This window comes from Lepidochelys kempii, chromosome 16 (genome assembly GCF_965140265.1).
Source record: "Lepidochelys kempii isolate rLepKem1 chromosome 16, rLepKem1.hap2, whole genome shotgun sequence".
Lineage (NCBI taxonomy): Eukaryota > Metazoa > Chordata > Testudines > Cheloniidae > Lepidochelys > Lepidochelys kempii.
This window is the reverse complement of record NC_133271.1, coordinates 19,448,960-19,467,644: the sequence shown is the minus strand read 5'-3', so window position 1 is coordinate 19,467,644 and position 18,685 is coordinate 19,448,960. Positions and strand designations below refer to the sequence as shown.

The 18,685-nt window shown below is 44.1% G+C and overlaps 2 protein-coding genes across 7 annotated transcripts in view; one reads left to right on the top strand and one right to left on the bottom strand.

Annotated features, from left to right (window-relative positions):
* The window catches only part of GFI1B (growth factor independent 1B transcriptional repressor), a 528,565-nt gene that overhangs the window by 457,713 nt on the left and 52,167 nt on the right, over positions 1-18,685 (bottom strand). The gene's annotated exons all lie outside the window — the stretch shown is intronic.
* Positions 6,990-18,685, top strand: part of SETX (senataxin) — a 49,300-nt gene continuing 37,604 nt past the window's right edge. For 4 of the 6 annotated variants that reach the window (XR_012155212.1, XM_073313819.1, XM_073313818.1 and 1 more), the window contains exons 1-4: positions 6,990-7,111; positions 14,399-14,582; positions 15,143-15,353; positions 15,553-15,662. Coding sequence is in view for 5 of the 6 variants with exons in the window: in XM_073313819.1 (XP_073169920.1) it covers positions 14,400-14,582; positions 15,143-15,353; positions 15,553-15,662 (504 nt within the window). In the remaining variant the exon portion in view is untranslated. Of the gene's footprint in view, positions 7,129-14,398; positions 14,583-15,142; positions 15,354-15,552; positions 15,663-18,685 lie in introns of all 6 variants that reach the window. The other 2 variants (XM_073313817.1, XM_073313820.1) reach the window with 2 other exon arrangements.

Sequence of the window (18,685 nt, the reverse complement as noted above, 5' to 3'; positions counted from 1 at the left end):
TACCAGGCCCCATGTTTCTGGCTCTTTCTTCCTACTACATTCCTCCACTTTTTATCCTTTTATGGGGAGGATGTTTTACCTGCCATCCTGGAGAAGCACAGTACATGGACTGAAGATGACCCAGTGGGCTAAATACTGTTATATGACCACCTTACGTTACTATCCACACATTCACGCCCCTCTGTCCCTTGCTGCACAGTCCCTTGTATGAGCCTGGGACAGATTTTATTTTCCAAGTGTTTTTAGTCTCTAATGGAGGGCCTGGGAATGTTAGATCTGGGACTTTGATTGAGGAATGTAGTTTTATAGTTCTGAAATATTAGGTTAGGCACTGTTACAATGTAGTTCCACAATACTATGTATATGAAGAGGAAAACAAAAATTGGGAGTAGCAACATCACACATGAGGCCTTCATATATAAATGTCTTGTGGTTAGTTACTACATAGTAGGTCCATCCATGTTACAGGTTATCCTTACTGCTGGTTGTTACCATCTGGTAAGCTTTGCTGGGCAGGAGACAGGATTGGCCTGAATTATTATGGCCGCACATTGGTGTTGCGAAGTCAATATCATTCCTGGCATAACAAGCCATGGTGCAAAGCTCTTTAGGTTTGCATTGCTCTATGACAGAGGCTCTCAAACTGTGAGGCAGGACCCCATTTATGGGGTTGCCAGGGCTGGCTTAGACTTGCTGGGGCCTGAGGCTGAAGCCCGAGCCCCACTGTCTGTGGCCAAAGCTGAAGCTCGAGGGCTTCAGCCCTGGACAGCGGGGCTCAGGTTACAGGCTCCCTGCCTGGGGCTGAAGTCCTTGGCTTCGACTTCACCCCTGAGCCCCGCCACCCCTGGGCGGCAGGACTTGGGCAGGCTCAGGCTTCATTCCCTCCTCCTGGGATTGTGTAGTAATTTTTGTTGTTGGAAGGTGGTCGCAGTGCAATGAAATTTGAGAACCCCTGCTCTATGATACATCAGTAGTGGATGTAGAGCCAGTTGTTTCTTGTCGATGCTGTCTTCCAGATAACCTACTGAATGGACAGTAACCAACTTATCAAATATTGCTGTGTTAGGATTCACTATTGTTAACCAGATACTGAACAAGATTGTTTTAAATAACCTGTGACTCAGTTAGGATGCTCTATCACTGATCCAATATCATGACTGATATTAACAGGGAATTTGTCTACACAATTTGACATATTGCCCATTTACCATTGCTTTTGTTATACACTGAGGACAAGACAAGTTAGCTAATAAGATCAGGTGATTTTTCTTTTTTAATGTTCCCTAATGAGTTGGTTATGGTCGTTATTATGTAACTGCCATAAGCAGTACAAATAACTTCTTTATTAATTTGTGTTTTCCTTGTCTTCATGTTGTTTGCTGACATTAGTTTGTTAATTTTTATTTGTGTTTGATTAAACAGTTTTAGGAATGTTATGCACATTGTAAATGATGTACCGATTCTTAATACCATGAGAGACAGTTTCCACTGCCCGGTTGTCGAAGTAGTTAGTTTTGTTAAATATATATATTTTATATTACTCCTGTTCCAAATAGATCTTCAGAGTTAGATAATTTTGAAATGTAATTCATAATTCTACTTAGATTTTGGAGTCTTCTATTTTGAGCGATACCAAACTGCAGAATGGTCCTTTGCCCAGCCCTCCAGTCTTGTGTACGTTCCTGATAAATGCTAGGATATTAGTTAACATGAAGTATACAGCAATAATACAGTTGCTTTTACACAGTAGCCAATTTCACCCATATTTCAGTGCTAAAGATTTAAAACCACAGGCACATGAACTTACTTTGCTTAATAATACACAGTTTAAATGACAGACCTGGTTCAACTAGTGGTTTCTAGCTGATTGCCTACTTAACTGTATATATATGGTAGACGGAGGTGTAGTTCACCAGTCTGTTGTTTGTAAAGCTCTTCATTTTTCTTTTCTTGATGCCCAGGGGTTTCTTCACAGTGCACTGATATATTCTGGTGTCTTCATTGAGTGATATCTTCTGGTGTCCTCGGTTTGTGGGATGCACCCTTAAACAGCTTAAGTTGGTAAACATAATACAGCTTTTGCTTGTTTACATTTCGCTTGTTTTCAACCCATATTTAATACACAGATTAACTTTAGTTTGTTTACAGTGTAATAGGGACCAAGTCTCTTATAACACAAGCTATGCTTCTGTTCTCATTTTCCCAATTTAGCACAAATAGACCAGGTTTAGATACTTTTGCAGTTATGGCATAGACATTCTTTTTCACTTCACATGGACTTCACTATTTTTTCGTAATAAATATTGTGCTTAACCTGCTCAAATAGATGATCACAATCTTCTGTGAGCAGGTGCACGCCTCTGCTGAGCATTCTGGTTTAGCAAAAGAATTAATAACAGAGTTTTTACCCAGGGTTTTTTGGGTTTTTTAGAGTTAATTTGCTTGCGATACCAGTTCCACTTTTGATATACAAACTTTACCAACCACAACTTCCCTTGTACATAACATAACATATATAAAAGAAAAGGGTATAAAAATTAAACCAGACTGAATTTTAAGTGCAGGTCTATGTAAACACTTTGAGAGTATTACATTTTCATGATGTTTTGTTTGGGAGACTAAGGTAGAAACCTGTTGAAATTGGTTAGCTTTAAGGTTTTGTGACATAACCAGACAGTATATATTCTATTTTTTACCTTTTTGCTATAATATTCTTACAACTATATTTCAGTAATTAGTAAAGGCACTGACAACTTTATAAAAACCCAAACAAGAAATAGACATTTTATTAATATCGCCTTTACATTCATGTTAAGGTTTCCCCTTACATTTTTTCCGTTGAATAAAAAGCTTTGGGATTAATAAAAAAATTCTTTTTGTTTGCAATTGCATTATTTGTTGAGGCAAAAATAATGTACATATATTTATAACTGAGGCCTTTTTGAGCTTTTGCAAAAAAAATTGGTGGTGGTTGTTGTTATTATTATTAGTAATAATAATATGGTTATATCTAGGGCCCTACCAAATTCAGGGTCCATTTTGATCAATTTCATGGTCCAAGGATTTTAACAATTGTAAATTTCATGATTTCAGCTATTTAAATCTGAAATTTCATGGTATTTTAATTGTGGGGGTCCTGACCCAAAACGGAGTTGGGGGGAAGTGGGGGGGGGTTGCAAAGTTATTGTGAGGGGGGTTGCGGTACTGCTACCCTTACTTCTGCGCCGCTGCTGATGGCGGCGCTACCTTCAGAGCTGGGCAGCTGGAGAGAGGCGGCTGCTAGCTGGAACCCAGCTCTGAAGGCAGAGCCGCTGTCAGCAGCAGTGCAGAAGTAAGGATGGCATCGTATGGTATTGCCACCCTTACTTCTGTGCTGCTTCTGGTGGGGCGCTGCCTTCAGAGCTTGGCATCTGACTGAGAGCTGCTGTGCTCCCGCTGCCCAGGTCTGAAGGCAACGCAGAAGCAATACCACGACCCCCGCTAAAATAACCTTGCAGTCCCCCTGAAGCTCCCTTTCTCAGACTGGATGTCCTGACCGAAAACACCGGTCTCCCCTGTGAAATCTGTGTAGTAAAGGGTAAAAGTACACAAAAGAGCAGATTTCATGGGGGGGAGACCAGATTTCACGGACCGTGATGCATTTTTCGTGCCCATGAATTTGGCAGGGCCCTAGTTATATCCAGTTATATAGTATTAAAATAGCATAGTATCACTTATATTTTAAAAAATTTTAAATTGATATTTGCTGCAACAAAATTAACATTGGTTTGGTTATTTGGTTCGAATCCATAATTGTTAATTTGTTGATTTGATTTTAATCTGACTTTAATTTGACAATTGTATTGTTTTATCTTTAGTTTAGTAGTTTTTTTGTAGTTTGTTAGTTATGTCGTCTTGATTTTATTTTTTGTTTAACTTTAATAAAACTTAAGTTCATTATAACATTGAATCATAATAAGCAACTGGTCCAGAACCATTGAGAATCTTGGTGAATTTCAACCAGTTTTCTAAGGAGCCTCCCTCCCTCTTAAATTTACTCCTTTGGTTCTCACAAATGCCTCTTAAGGAGGACATGTAAATTAATTAAATCAATGGACGTTATGAGGTGCTGAGCATCCTCAGAGTCAGGCCTTGTGGTAGTACAATAAACCTTGTTTAAGCTATCACCTAAATTGTTTGTCCAGTTTATAAAGTGAAATAGCTACCTCTTTAAAAAAAAAAAAATTAGAGTAGGTGTGAAGCCTGTAACAGTAGTAAGAATTGCATACTAGAGCCAGTGTGCAATGGCAGCCTTCAGTACAAGTAACTGCTTGGAGTAATGTGCAGATATCCTGTATCTGCCAGGGAACAAGAGGGAGACAGCTTGCAGAGGGAATGGGATAGGGGAAGTAGCTTATCACTCAAGATCCCTTTCCAGCACTGGAACCAGAGAGGGCAGCAATTCTGACTGCCTTATTTATTTTGACACTTAGTTTCTGGTCTCTTTCACCAGCAGGACTGGATGAAGAGAAGTCCGCCACTCTGCATAGGGATCTTGGGGAGAGAGGCATTTACTATCCCCTATCAATGGGACTTGAAAGGGAGGTAACAACACCCAACTTCCTCATTCACTTGTTTATTTTGAAGAAACAGAAGATTGTAGAGGGCAGAAGGAAATGCTGTCATCTCAGAGGTGGAGAGGAAACATGAGGTAGAAACAAAGTAATTGTAAGTAGAGGTAGAAAAACAAGTGCCACCAAAAAAAAAAGAAAAAAAAAAGTTAGGCCAGAAATAAGAGAATCAACACTGACAAAGCTCTGTGTAGCAGGCTCCTGTTATGAATGAGAGCACAAGGCTCAAACAGTACTAAAAAACTGAACTGAGACCCTAGAACTCCAGTGATTCAAACAAATATGTAATTTAACATATGTTCATGGAACATTAATGGTCTCAGTGGTGTTAGAGAGAAAATGCTTGAGTATGTAAAATTACCAAAGGCTGAGACAGCAAGGTTACAAGGGATGCATCTGCAGCTAAGAGACACTTCAAAGTTGGGGAAGTGTTAGAGTGGCAACAGCTAAAGATCAAAAGGGGATTAGCTGCTCTTTATCAGTAAGAGTCTAAATGTACATATTAGAGGCTGATAGGAAAGGCTGTTAAACTTGATGGAGCTCTCCTAATGCTAGGTGTAGCGTCCTCTAGTTACCCACAGAGCGCCTTTTACTTGAATTAGTGCAGTCTAGTGGACAGAGACAGATGATGGGCAAGTCACTTCAGCTCTGTTTGTTTCCCCATCTGTAAAATGGGAATAATTATACTTAGCATCCTTTGTTAAACACTTTGAAATCTGCAGATAAAGAATATAATAGCTGGATGATGCTGATATTCCTCCATCAGAACACAACATCAGTCATGCTCCATGGTGACGGCAGTTGCATATTGGACCCCTACTGGGATAAATCATCCCCAAAGGCCTTGTCATCTGAGCTAGAGTTCCCTTAACTGCCACTGGCTTCACAAATGATCATGCACAAATTAGGGGCAGACTTGAAAATCAGATAAAAAACACCATGCACAAATTAGGGGCAGACTTGAAAATCAGATAAAAAACACCATGCACAAATTAGGGGCAGACTTGAAAATCAGATAAAAAACACCATGCACAAATTAGGGGCAGACTTGAAAATCAGATAAAAAACACCAGTGTGATTTATAAGAGAGATAAGACAGGTGAGGCAATATCTTTTATGGGACCAACTTCTGTGGGTGAGAGAAACAAGCTCTCAAGCGTATACAGCGCTCTTCTTCAGGTCTGGGAAACTAACTCAGAGGGTCACTGCTAAACATAAAGTGGAACAGTATTTTTTATTTACATCTGGTTATAAATCATGAATCTCAAGATTTTAGGATTTGGCCTCTGATTTCACTGTGCTCAGCTCTAGCATCAATGTCAAACCTTACAGCTGCCCCCGAAAGAGTTGAGTGTTATCAGCCCAGCTCTGCCACTGACTGCCTGCCTCTGAGCAAGTTCCTCAATTTCCCCAGCTGCAGAGTGGGGGCAATGGTTCTGATCTGCTTCACAGGGGTGGGAGGTAGGATGGTGAGAGGGGCTCTGAGCTGCTGGGCTGGCAGAGGCTAGAAATAGGCTCAGTAGGAGCTAATGGCAGCGGTGTGATAATCACACCGAGTGTAGGACAGGTGGTACCTGCCCAGCCAAACTGTCAATTCTCCCCTCCCTTTCCAGTTCCTCCCCGAATATGTTTTTAAGTCTCCTGCCCCACTTCCCCTTCATCCCCCTTTCCCTTGAACCTTCCGCTGGAGCCTCCTCCACTTCTTCCTGCCTACCTAGGATAGCCACTCCCGTGTTCCCAGAACAGTGGTTATTCCGGGAAGAGAGTGGGCCCGGGCCGGCCAGCATGACCCAACCCTGGCCAGCGCGACCGTGTACCCAGGGTGCATGCGAGGGTCGCGCCACGAGGGGGCAGCACCAATTTCCCGGTGCGCTGCCCCGCCGGCGCGGGCAGGACCCCACAGGCACCGTGCGCCTGAGGCCACCCTGGTGGGGGGGGGGGAGGGGTGTGTTCAAAATGGCATAGTCCCTGTCTTCTGCCCGCTAACGCGATGCCTGGGTTTGTCCCAGTACTGGATGGGGGGGGGGGGGGGGGCTGTCAGGGGGAAACTGAGGCACAGAGCGGTTACAGTCCAGCCCGACACAGGTCTTTATGCTCCTCATTTCCAGGGGACTAGCCCAGGCTGGGGCCAACCTCAATTGAACCCACGTCCTCCTAGGCTAGTGCCCTGGACCTCTCCTACGTCGCTCCTTCTCTCCCCTTTCCGCGCGGCAGCTCCTTCCCGCGTCTCTCCCGCCGGCCGCGGGCCCTTTAAGAGCCTCCCCCGCCCCGCCCCCCCCAGCCTGGGGCGGGGCCCCTCCAGGTTAGAGCTGCGCGCTCCTGGCCCCGCCCCGCCCCGGAGGAAAAACAAACTCACTTCCGGCCGCGACACCCGGATGGGCCGGAAGTGAGGAGAACCCGGGGTGGGGGCTGTGCCGGGGGCTGGCCTGAGGCGGGGGAGCGTTGGCTGGACGCCCACCGGGGCCATGGTGGCGGAGTAGAGCTGAGGCCCGCGCCCAGAGGTTGGTGGTGGGAGGAGGTGAGGGGGCAGCCGAGAGGGAGGGAAAGAGGAGAAGCCCCCGCGCCTGGAAACGTCCCCCCCCGGCCAGTGCCCCCTCCCCGCCTGTGGAAACGTCCCCCGAGCCTGGAGACTGCCCCCGGCCAGAGCCCTCCCGAGGGGACTGCCCCCGAGCCTGGAGACTGCCCCCCCCCCCGCCCCGGCCAGAGCCCTCCCGAGGGGACTGCCCCCGAGCCTGGAGACTGCCCCCCCTCCCCCCGCCCCGGCCAGAGCCCTCCCGAGGGGACTGCCCCTCCCCCCGCCCCGGCCAGAGCCCCCCCGAGCCTGGAGACTGCCCCCCCTCCCCCCGCCCCGGCCAGAGCCCCCCCGAGCCTGGAGACTGCCCCCCCTCCCCCCGCCCCGGCCAGAGCCCTCCCGAGGGGACTGCCCCTCCCCGCCCCGGCCAGAGCCCTCCCGAGGGGACTGCCCCTCCCCGCCCCGGCCAGAGCCCTCCCGAGGGGACTGCCCCCGAGCCTGGAGACTGCCCCCCCCCGCCCCGGCCAGAGCCCTCCCGAGGGGACTGCCCCCGAGCCTGGAGACTGCCCCCCCTCCCCCCGCCCCGGCCAGAGCCCTCCCGAGGGGACTGCCCCCGAGCCTGGAGACTGTCCTCCCCCCGCCCCGGCCAGAGCCCTCCCGAGGGGACTGCCCCTCCCCCCGCGCCCCGGCCAGAGCCCTCCCGAGGGGACTGCCCCTCCCCCCGCCCCGGCCAGAGCCCTCCCGAGGGGACTGCCCCTCCCCCCGCCCCGGCCAGAGCCCCCCCGAGCCTGGAGACTGCCCCCCCTCCCCCCGCCCCGGCCAGAGCCCTCCCGAGGGGACTGCCCCCGAGCCTGGAGACTGTCCTCCCCCCGCCCCGGCCAGAGCCCTCCCGAGGGGACTGCCCCTCCCCGCCCCGGCCAGAGCCCTCCCGAGGGGACTGCCCCTCCCCGCCCCGGCCAGAGCCCTCCCGAGGGGACTGCCCCTCCCCGCCCCGGCCAGAGCCCTCCCGAGGGGACTGCCCCCGAGCCTGGAGACTGCCCCTCCCCCCGCCCCAGCCAGAGCCCTCCCGAGGGGACTGCCCCTCCCCCCGCCCCGGCCAGAGCCCCCCCGAGCCTGGAGACTGCCCCCCCTCCCCCCGCCCCGGCCAGAGCCCTCCCGAGGGGACTGCCCCCGAGCCTGGAGACTGTCCTCCCCCCGCCCCGGCCAGAGCCCTCCCGAGGGGACTGCCCCTCCCCGCCCCGGCCAGAGCCCTCCCGAGGGGACTGCCCCCAAGCCTGGAGACTGTCCTCCCCCCGCCCCGGCCAGAGCCCTCCCGAGGGGACTGCCCCTCCCCCCGCCCCGGCCAGAGGCCCCCCCGAGCCTGGAGACTGCCCCCCCCCCCCCGCCCCGGCCAGAGCCCTCCCGAGGGGACTGCCCCCCCCCCCCGCCCCGGCCAGAGCCCTCCCGAGGGGACTGCCCCCCCCCCCCCGCCCCGGCCAGAGCCCTCCCGAGGGGACTGCCCCCCCCCCCCCCGCCCCGGCCAGAGCCCTCCCGAGGGGACTGCCCCCCCCCCCCCCCCGCCCCGGCCAGAGCCCTCCCGAGGGGACTGCCCCCCCCCCCGCCCCGGCCAGAGCCCTCCCGAGGGGACTGCCCCCCCCCCCCGCCCCGGCCAGAGCCCTCCCGAGGGGACTGCCCCCGAGCCTGGAGACTGCCCCCCCCACCCCTGCCAGAGCCCTCCCGAGGGGACTGCCCCCCGAGCCTGGAGACTGCCCTGGCCAGTGCCCCCCGCCCCCCCCCCCGAGCCTGGAGACTGCCCCTTGCCTTCCTGAACCTAGAGACTGCCCCTGTCCTGGCCAGTGCCCTCCAAGCATGGAGACTGCTCTTACCTCAGCTCCCTGTTCCCCTCCTCCCCTGAGCATGGAGACTGTCCTTGTTCCAGTGCCCCCAGAACATGGTGCTCCTGTTCCCCAAGCATGGAGACTGCTCCCTTGCCAGCCTGCTCAGCCAGTCCCACCTACAGCATGGAAATTGCCCCCTTCTCTATTATTCTCCAACCTCTTCCCCACAGACATGCAGATCTAGGAAGTAAATTCTTCTACTTCCCCAGATCCCCATCACACTCAGTTTAGAAGGTCAGCTCAAATCCTTACCCCAAGTAGAATTCCTCCTTTTGTAGAAAATATACACACACTCCTCTCCCATAGTAATTGGGCCCCAGTTGCCAAAAAATTCCTCCCTGTTCTTCCACCACTATCTTCCTGTCTTCCTTGCCATGGAATAGAAGATGAGTCCCCCTCTGGGATGTCTTCACCTGTAGCTGAGGTCAGGTATCACTCTCCCTGTCCAGACCAGACCTTTCATTTGTTCCTGAACTGGCAGAGATTTACCAGGCGTTCCAGAGGCAACACTCCTAGAAAGCATATGCTTAGTTTGTTCATGCCCTAACATTTTAAAAAACATTTAACATTTTTTAAAACACTAATGGTCCTGTCCTGTCCCATTCCACAGAAATCTTCTTAAGCCTGTGGAAAGTGTAATGTTAAATGGAGTCATCTAGTTATTTTGAGGTACAGTGTACAGATGTTGCTGAAGTACCTTTAGTAACTCTTAGGCAGCGACTTCTGGTTTGTCCAGTGATGTGGAGCAGCTGGTTACACTATAGGGAAGCTGCTTGCATGCAAACAACTTGCAAGGGGGTAACATCTGTCTTACAGGATTCTGAGAATAAATTAGCCAGTACTTACAGTGACTTGAACATGCAGTGTACTATATGTGTTAAATTTTCATATATAGTTATGATTGAATTCTATTTTCTATTCTAATCCTTTTTGTTTGGTTGCTCATAATTTTAAAACTAATTCCTGAGGTGCTGAAATTTTCATGGCTTGCTTTCAATCTGGAGGTGAATTAATCTGTTTTTGGAAAAACTGAACAAAATTGGGTGCATTATTTTTAAATTTTCAATCAAAAAGTTTGTACACGGGCTAATTCAGTGACTAAAAACATAACAAACTTAGCCTGGTTTGTAGATCTCATTGAGCTAGAAGGAACAGAACAAGTTTGAAGAAAATTGGTTCAGTAATTTTAAAGTTAAAAGCATGTAAATGGGGAAACTTCCTGCATGCTTTGTAGAATTTTGCTATATGTCTTGACAGATTGATCCAAAAGATACAGCTCTTAAACGTTGGAGTGCTGAAGCACTTTCCATTGGAGGTGTTAGTCAAAATTACTTAGCCAAAATTAATGTATTATTGAAAGCTGTGCACCTATGCTTAATGTATTGCTTTCAGCATGCTTTGTGCTGGAAATGTATTAAAAATTGTGTAAGCTTTTATTGTTTGCATTTGTAGAGATCATCAAGGACAAGATAGTGTTCTCTGTTTTGCTTGGGCTTTAAGTAATAAGCAACTGTTGTAATTGTTGCAAGATTGTTAAATTAACTGGATGCAGATATCTAAGAACCTTGGACAGTAGGTGCAACCTGCATGGAAAAGGAAGATTAGGGTATGTCATGAGATGAAGGAATTTGGGGCATTTTTGTGTCCATGATAAACAGGGTTATAAATATAAGTAGAAGTGAGGTAATGATTTGGAACAGAATGAAGATGTAACTTCTGCAAAAACCTGTTCTTCAGATTGGTGAAGTATTAACTCATTCCTTTCTGTATAGTGCTCCTGAATCTTTGACTAATAATCTTTTGATTACTAAGCTTGCCTAAGCTTTGGTTATTTGACCTATCATAACACTGATGGTCTAAAACTGAACCCTAATAGAAGTGATTTAAAGTCTGAGAATGTGTAGTGTTTGAGTTGGTGAGGAGTTTGAGATGGCCTTGTTTTGATCTTCACATTTGTAAAGCAGTGTGGCTAAGACGTCTGAGTTCAGAAGGCATTGTACAGCACGTAACAGAGGGCCTCAACACTGATTGGAGGTTCTGGGCACTACTGTAATAACAATATTAAATATTTATTAATGTGTCTAGCAAATCAAGTTTTCAACAGTCAATGATGTGCCCTTGTCTCGTTGAATAAGGTATGCAATGAATGAAGGAAGACTCTGTAGGCGGCCTTGCTTTAATGATTGTGCACCTTGTGCAGGATAAGACATTCTGGTGGTTCTTAGACAAATAGTTTCAGATTATAATTTAAAAAAAAAATCTAGGTAATTCCTTTAACAAAATCTTGGTGAGAGTGTTAAAGTTGCAGGTAAATTCTCAGAAGTCAGGAAATGCTGGTTCTTGCTTGGATTATTTAGTGCAAAAGCTAACTTGGGAGAGAGAATATTTGTAAAAATATACTTGGCCTGGTCTTCCTTGGTTGCTGTAGGAGATGGTTTTTATTTTTTACTCTACTAAGTTGTGTTTGGCATCCTTGTATTGCTGGAAATATTTTGATGATGTCATAAACAAAACCATGTGACTTAATTGCAACATCAAATAGGAGAAGAGGAGTTGAGAGAATTGCCCCTTGTTTAGACATAACTCTTGTATTATTAACAAGCCAGTGATGCAAATGATAGAAAAATGTGTTGAGTAAATGGATTTATATTTAAGATAATTAAAACTTTTTCCAGTATGCATGTTAATTAATGTTCATAAGAAATGGCATAAAATGAGGGAAACTAATTCATTTTTAAGCCAATAGATTTCCCTGGGTAAATCAGCAAGATAAAAAACACGCATGCATAGCAGTTTTGTTTGTTATCTGGGGAATCTTACTACGTTTTTGTTTTTCACTCACACTTCATGTTCTCTCAAAGTCCATATCAGTGCTGGGCTTCACTATTATGGAACCATGTTCAAACATATTCCCGCAAAGCCCACAGAAATGAACTTGTCAGAGTTCAGTAGTGTTGTTCTTTGGCCCAGTTACAACACAGTTCCATTTTGTGGTGGAGACCTGTGCAATGACTTAACCTTGTAATGGAATTCAGTAAACTGAAATGTATGGTCTTGTCTAAGTTACATAACCAAGACAAGCTGTAAATTGGTCTCCAGATGTGGTGAGATTGATGGTGTAGACTGGCCCTGAATTGATTTCTATCATGATTTGGTCACCATTATGACTCTTCACATGATGGTGGTGGTCCTCTAATCTTAGGTTTTCTAAAAACTTATTATTTAAGTATTTAACATAAACATCATAGGACCATATTCTCTCACCTGTCCTCCCTGAGTGATTTCATACTCTGTACTTAGTCCCATTAATTTCAATAGGGCTGCTTGACAAGAAAGGTACACCCCAATGTGTGGACAATGGTGGCAGAATCTGACTTACAGTTTACATAGTCTAATACAGGGATCCTGAAACTTTTCAGTGTGGCCTCCATCCTATTCGAGAAATTCTCATAGACCACTACTTCCTTTTCATTTATGGTTATGTAAGGTCACAGTGTCAAGTACAGAAACTGGTATCAGAAAAAAAATTAGGAAAATGTTTTTAATTGCGTTGTAATGCAATTTAGCATCTGGAAGCAAGGAGACTCAGTAGCATGGAGCACCAGCAAATGCTTCAGGGAAAAGCAGTAGTATGCTGACTACAATTTGAGCACCAGTGAAGGCACAGTCATGTTAAAAAAACAAAACAAAACGAAGAGTACTTGTGGCACCTTGTTGTTGTTAAAGATTTAAGATCCCTGTAATATTCAAATTAACTTGTGATATTTCAGCCACTTTTTAAGGATAGGTGGGCTATCTTTAGTAATTAAGAAAAGTCTACTAGTTTTAAATACAGCTGATTTTTGTATGGTATTAGTGAGGATATATACTGATCCAGTTGTAGGCCAGTATTATGCAGATGTATGTTTACTAATAGACGTTAACCAAATGATTTATTGGAATATTTGGTCAGGAAGAATAAGTCAATGTCTGGTCCTAGAATGTTTAGAATACTGTGGATTTGTGAAAATATTTAGAAATGCTGACAAGAAGTGCCCATTTTGGAGACTTTTATTATTTTAATTATAGTGACAGAATATTAACTTTGATTAGGTTGTTACTCCAAGCTGTGCACTATGTTGTTTCATTAGGGGAGTCTCATAAACGCAATAGAAATTATCTGGACTTTATTCTCAATTTCAAGACCATTCATGTTTAGACTATTGCTCATGGAGTGCTAGTTCACCAAGGCCTCCTTTCCAAATGTCAGTAGTCATATGATAGCTAATTGCTCCACACACAACAGATATTACTGATGCATTTTAGGCTAAACCCATAAAAATTGAAACTGACACACAATTTTAGGTGATAGCTTACTAAATATTTTCTCAAGTTACTAAATATGCATGTACCTCCACTTTCATAGCTTCATAAAGTAGTATAATATTTGCCTAATTCAAGACTGTGTCCAGCAAATTGAGGAACTGTCCCTTTCAGTACCATTCCTGTGTGGGTTAAGTAACAATAACAAACCAAGTGCACAAACCCTTTTTCATAACGTGAGTACCTTTTAGGAAGTGATACTAATAAATTAGGTTGTCACCTTAACTGATACAAAGTGAGGAGAATGAAAACGTTTGATTCATAGCCAGCGTATACCTTTAGTATTGGTATTAATAAAGCTGAGCACCTGTAGTTACACAATTGTTATATAGAATCTATTCTTTGTTTGTTTATTATTAGCTTGGTAGAAGTGATAGAATTTATCATAAACTTCTCTTATTCTGAATGTAGAGGTAGCCACTTGTGGGAATGTCAGGGATGACTACTAAACTGAAAAATCTTTAATCCATTTTCCTAAATCTAAGCGATGGCTTCATTGAATTATGAGAATCTTAGGGAGCTGAAGTAGAACTAATCAAACTTTGTATCGATAAACCCTCGTTTTCACAAACAAATGTTCTGATGCATACGTATATTAATATTATATATGTTGAAAGAGTTCATTAAAGTTGTATTGTGGGTTAGTTATCGATTCTTTAGTTACATGCAAGGTGAAATTTTTCATATCCGTGTTATCCAAATGAATTAATTGTAGGAGTAATAAAATACTTTTTAATTATTAGTTTTTAAATTTTGTTTTGTATTTCACTGGGAACTGTAGGTGTTCAAATGCTCTGAAAATGAGGCCACTTCTATGAGGTGCATAAATATGGATATAAATGCTTAAACTTGGGCACTTACATTTGATTGTTTTGGTCATAGTGTTTTAAAAATCATATATGACCACTGCATCTGCACATTACAGAAATCTCTAGCCCTTAGCATTTAAGAGATCTTGGTGAAATTGGATCTTATTACTACTTTCAGTGTTTTGATTGCTAATAACTCCCTCCCTCTTTCTATGTGTGTATCTGAAGAATGAGCACATGTTGTTGGTGTACGCCTGGTGGTTCCTCCACCACCCAGTTCCTAAGAACTTATGCTTCCAAGACTTTGTCTCCTGAAGATCGTGCAGCAGCCAATGATGATCTCTGTTACTGCCTGGAATGTGTGGTTGAATATCACAAGGCAAGGGATGAATTGCCAAGCTTACTGCAGGAGGTAATTGTCTCCTACTGAGCTGCACAGAATAAAAGCTTTAATTGAGTTACCTCAGAGGGTGGGATTTGATGGTGGTTAGGTCTGACTGAGGGAGAGGAATTTTGTGAGGGCTCTGTGTTTAGCTGACTATTGCAGGAGGCATATGCTACCATTTAATTGTAAGTTCTTGTAATGTGCTCTATTCCTGTATTTAAATACAGAACTTTGTCCCAATTATCAGTCTTCTGTCTAAAATAATGATAAAGCTATTAACTTTATTCAGAAATGAATAAATTATTCAAAACTTTATTCATTAAGTACCTACAATTTCTGACTGCCACTAAAGTTACTTTACTTATTCTATAATCAGTCAATTCCAAATTGAAAATGTTGATGATGATCTGTGTCACCTGAGTTCCATGCCCAACTGTTAATATTTTCTCACCATGTCTGCAAAGTAACTTTCCAAAACAAAGTAATGAGCTCTTAGAATCTCATCAGGAGTTCCACATGATGTTAAACATCCTCAGTCTTAGCAACCTGGACAGACTATTGTCTCCTTTTTCCTTTTCCCTGAATAGATCTTATGGGAGTTGGAAACCTCCCGTCTCATAGACCACTTTGAGAAATCCATGAAGACAGATATTGAAGAGGATGATGAATTATTTATAGTGGATGACAATGGGGAAACTAAACTGTCTGGTTACACAGGCCCAGATTTTGAGAACAACCTGCGTGTACCTCTTCTAGAAATACTGAAATACCCATACCTGCTGCTACATGAACGAATCAGTGAGTATCTCATGGCTTACACTTGAAAGAATCTAGTATTCTCACTATTGCAGAAGGTGAAAATAATTATTTTAAACAGGCATTAGTGAAATGTTTAGTTGCCCTACTAAAATAAGGGTAATATTTCTTTAAGGAGTAAAATAAGTTAGCTTGTCTTGGTGTTGGTTAATTTTTACCATTTATGTCTCCTCTTGTTTAGGTGAGCTCTGTGTTGAGGCTCTTTGTAAAATGGAACAAGTTAACTTCTCCTTTCAGGTCTTTGACAAACATCCAGGCATTTATCTGTTGTTGGTACACCCCAATGAAGTGGTGAGTTATTTCTCCTACAATGAGAATACAATCAGAAAAATTAACTCACTTTAAGCTTTTACTGGGCACTTCTGTTTCAGGGATTTGACTGTGTACGTGTATCCTTGTTCATATTTGGCAGGAGAAATACGCCTGTTGTTTCAAGGTTCAAACATTTCTGCGGTATCCTCCTCATATAAACAATCCATAGAAGCATGTAACCTTGATTAGTAATGGTATTAGTATGTCTTGGCATATAATATTCCTATCCATGATAATAAGTGATTGTTTTGCAAAATCAGCTGTTCTCAGCATTTTTCAAGAGCATGCAAGAAAGAAAAGTCAGTGCCACGGCACATTAAAGTCAGCAGACTAATCAATGTTTACTGTTTAATTTGAGCCATTTGTAACATTGTTAACATTTTGGGTATTATATGGCTTTTCTCAAGGTGGATAATAGGAGCACCTAACAGTTTAAAGCATTTAATTTCTACTGAGTCTTTTCCTAATTTCACCTGTTCTGGAGATTGAGCCTCATACTGAATTGAGAACCTAAAGAAGCAGGTGTTTTTCAAAATAAAAATTGTACCGAAAGGAAATTCCACTACATAGACTGAGTTTAAATAACATTCAGATTGATTTTATTTTTAATTACAAGATTTGGAAAAACAGAGTTAAGGTTCAAAATTCAGCATGATTCTTCATTCTCCTTTTTTGGCACAGCAGGTTATTCAATTAGAATTTGGATAGGAATACAATCCAAAGAAAATGGAATTCTGTTGCCTGTAAAGAAAATAATTGATTGAGAATGGGGGGATCAGAAGTGAAGGAGAGGAGGGAAATGCATCATGTATTCAGCAAATGAAGTTCATATAAAGTGGAAAGTGTGGTGCAGAAGCTCACAATATGTAACCCTGCATCACTGATACCTGTCAAGGGACAAAAGCCATGGGACTTTGTTTTCAGAAGTGATGAGAACTTAAAAGTTCAGTTAAAGTCAATAGGAGTTGCAGGAGTTCAGCATCTCTGTAAATAAAGATCTGTGCTTTCAAACTGAGTCCAAGTATATTTTGTATGCCACTCTTTCCAAGATAGCCAAATACAATGTTCATACTCCAGCCGTGTTCTAGGATGTTGAGTCTTTCCATCTCTGTTATCATTTGTTTTTAGTCACTAAAAGCTATATCCTTGGGTAGTCTGAGGTTCAGAGATCTTGGAATTACCTCCAATGTGAAATAGAAGTGGTGAGAGTGGCACTGTCAGTTGGAATAAGAGACGGCCAGGAACACACTTCCTCCCCAAATCCTGTAATTACAGAGCATTCCCATAGCATATATAGTGACATAGCACACAGAGTTTGATATTACCAGCAGGCACAGTTGTCCTTTATTTTAGTCTTCTTCATTCTGAGACTAGTGGAGGCTAGATGGTATTTTTAGTTGTATGTATCTGAACGAGGTTCAGGGAGGATATTTTAATAGGCCAATCCTAGACCACAATGGGAGGTCTCTGTGCCATATGTTCTAGTTCGAAGCAGACCTTGAGGGCATTCATAATGTAGTAGATGGCGGTAGCTTATCACCTTTTGAACCCAGTCCCTTAAGGAATGGTAAGAAAGTGGGAATTTCTGGGGTGCATCTGGGTTGAAAATCACAGGTATTATCAAAATGTCGATATTTGCAAGCCAAATAGCATTGGAAGACCAGAAAAAGACCTACGGAAGTAATTGGTACAGAGTTGTTCACTCCCTTGACATAATCTTAACTCTACAGGGAGACTTAGATTATCCTACAAAACTGCCTTTGTGTACAACGAAGTGTGAAACTCTAGGACTCCAGCTGGAGCTGTCCTGATCTTGCTGGTAGCTTCAATAGCTGTGGGAAGGATTGAGGAGTGGTGGTTATATAGAATCCACAGAACACCTGGATCTTAGGATCTAAGCCCTGATACCATTGAAAGGCCTGCTGTGTATCTTGAGGGGATTCATAGTACACTTTAGGACTAAGGCAGGACAGAATGTCCTCCTTACCTCACTTCCGAGAAAGTCAGTGAATAGTTTGATATGAGTAAGCAACTTTGGGTGTGTAGATCAGGAGGGATATAAGGGTTTATAGTAACCTAGGCAGGCTATTCACCTTAATATTCTTTTTATTCCACAGGAAGAGGTGAGTATTTGTCATTTTTTCAAGTTATTTGATATTGTGTCTGTGGATCCAGATTTTACTTGACAGAGTTTGATAGCTGGTATGGATGTGGATCTGTAGGCATTTTAGGGAGGCTACCCATTGAAAATTCTGCCATTCAAACTGGTGTACAAGCTGGTCCTGAGAAATGCATAGGAGATATATTACCCTATTTTATAATCTGACAATATACTGTACATAACATAAAAATGGCCATACTGGGTCAGACCAAAGGTCTATCTAGCCCAGTATCCTGTCTTCCGACAGTGGCCAATGCCAGGTGCCCCAGGGGGAATGAACAGAACGGTAAGTATCAAGTGATCCATCCCATCGCCCATTCCCAGCTTCTGGCAAACAGAGGCTAGGGACACCATCCCTGTCCATCCTGGCTGATAGCCATTGATGGACCTATCCTCCGTGAACTTATCCATAGTCCTTCAAGTATGTCAAAAGATGGATTCTGGCTCAGTAATAAGTAGACAGGCATCCTTCACATACAGCATTAACTTATGGTTCCTTAATTGCACTTCTGTCTGTGTTAAATGTTGATCAGTAAAGTTTCAAGGATATCAAACAAGTCTAGAGATAAAGAGTGCCTCTATCTTGTGCCTCCAGTTAGATTTTGCCCTTGAATGTATGCTTTCTAACTCTTTTGGATTTTTTAGATTGCATTGCACACAGTTTGTAATATGCACGGGGAAATGTTTGTTTATGCTGGAAGAATACTTGATTCTCACTTTCAAGAACTTGCCCTTAGTACAAATGTATTTGACCACATTTTATTAGGAATATGGCTGTTAAACTTACAGCTTTTTCTGAGATTCCTGTTTGTCGTATTCCTTTTAGTAGTAATTAAGTATT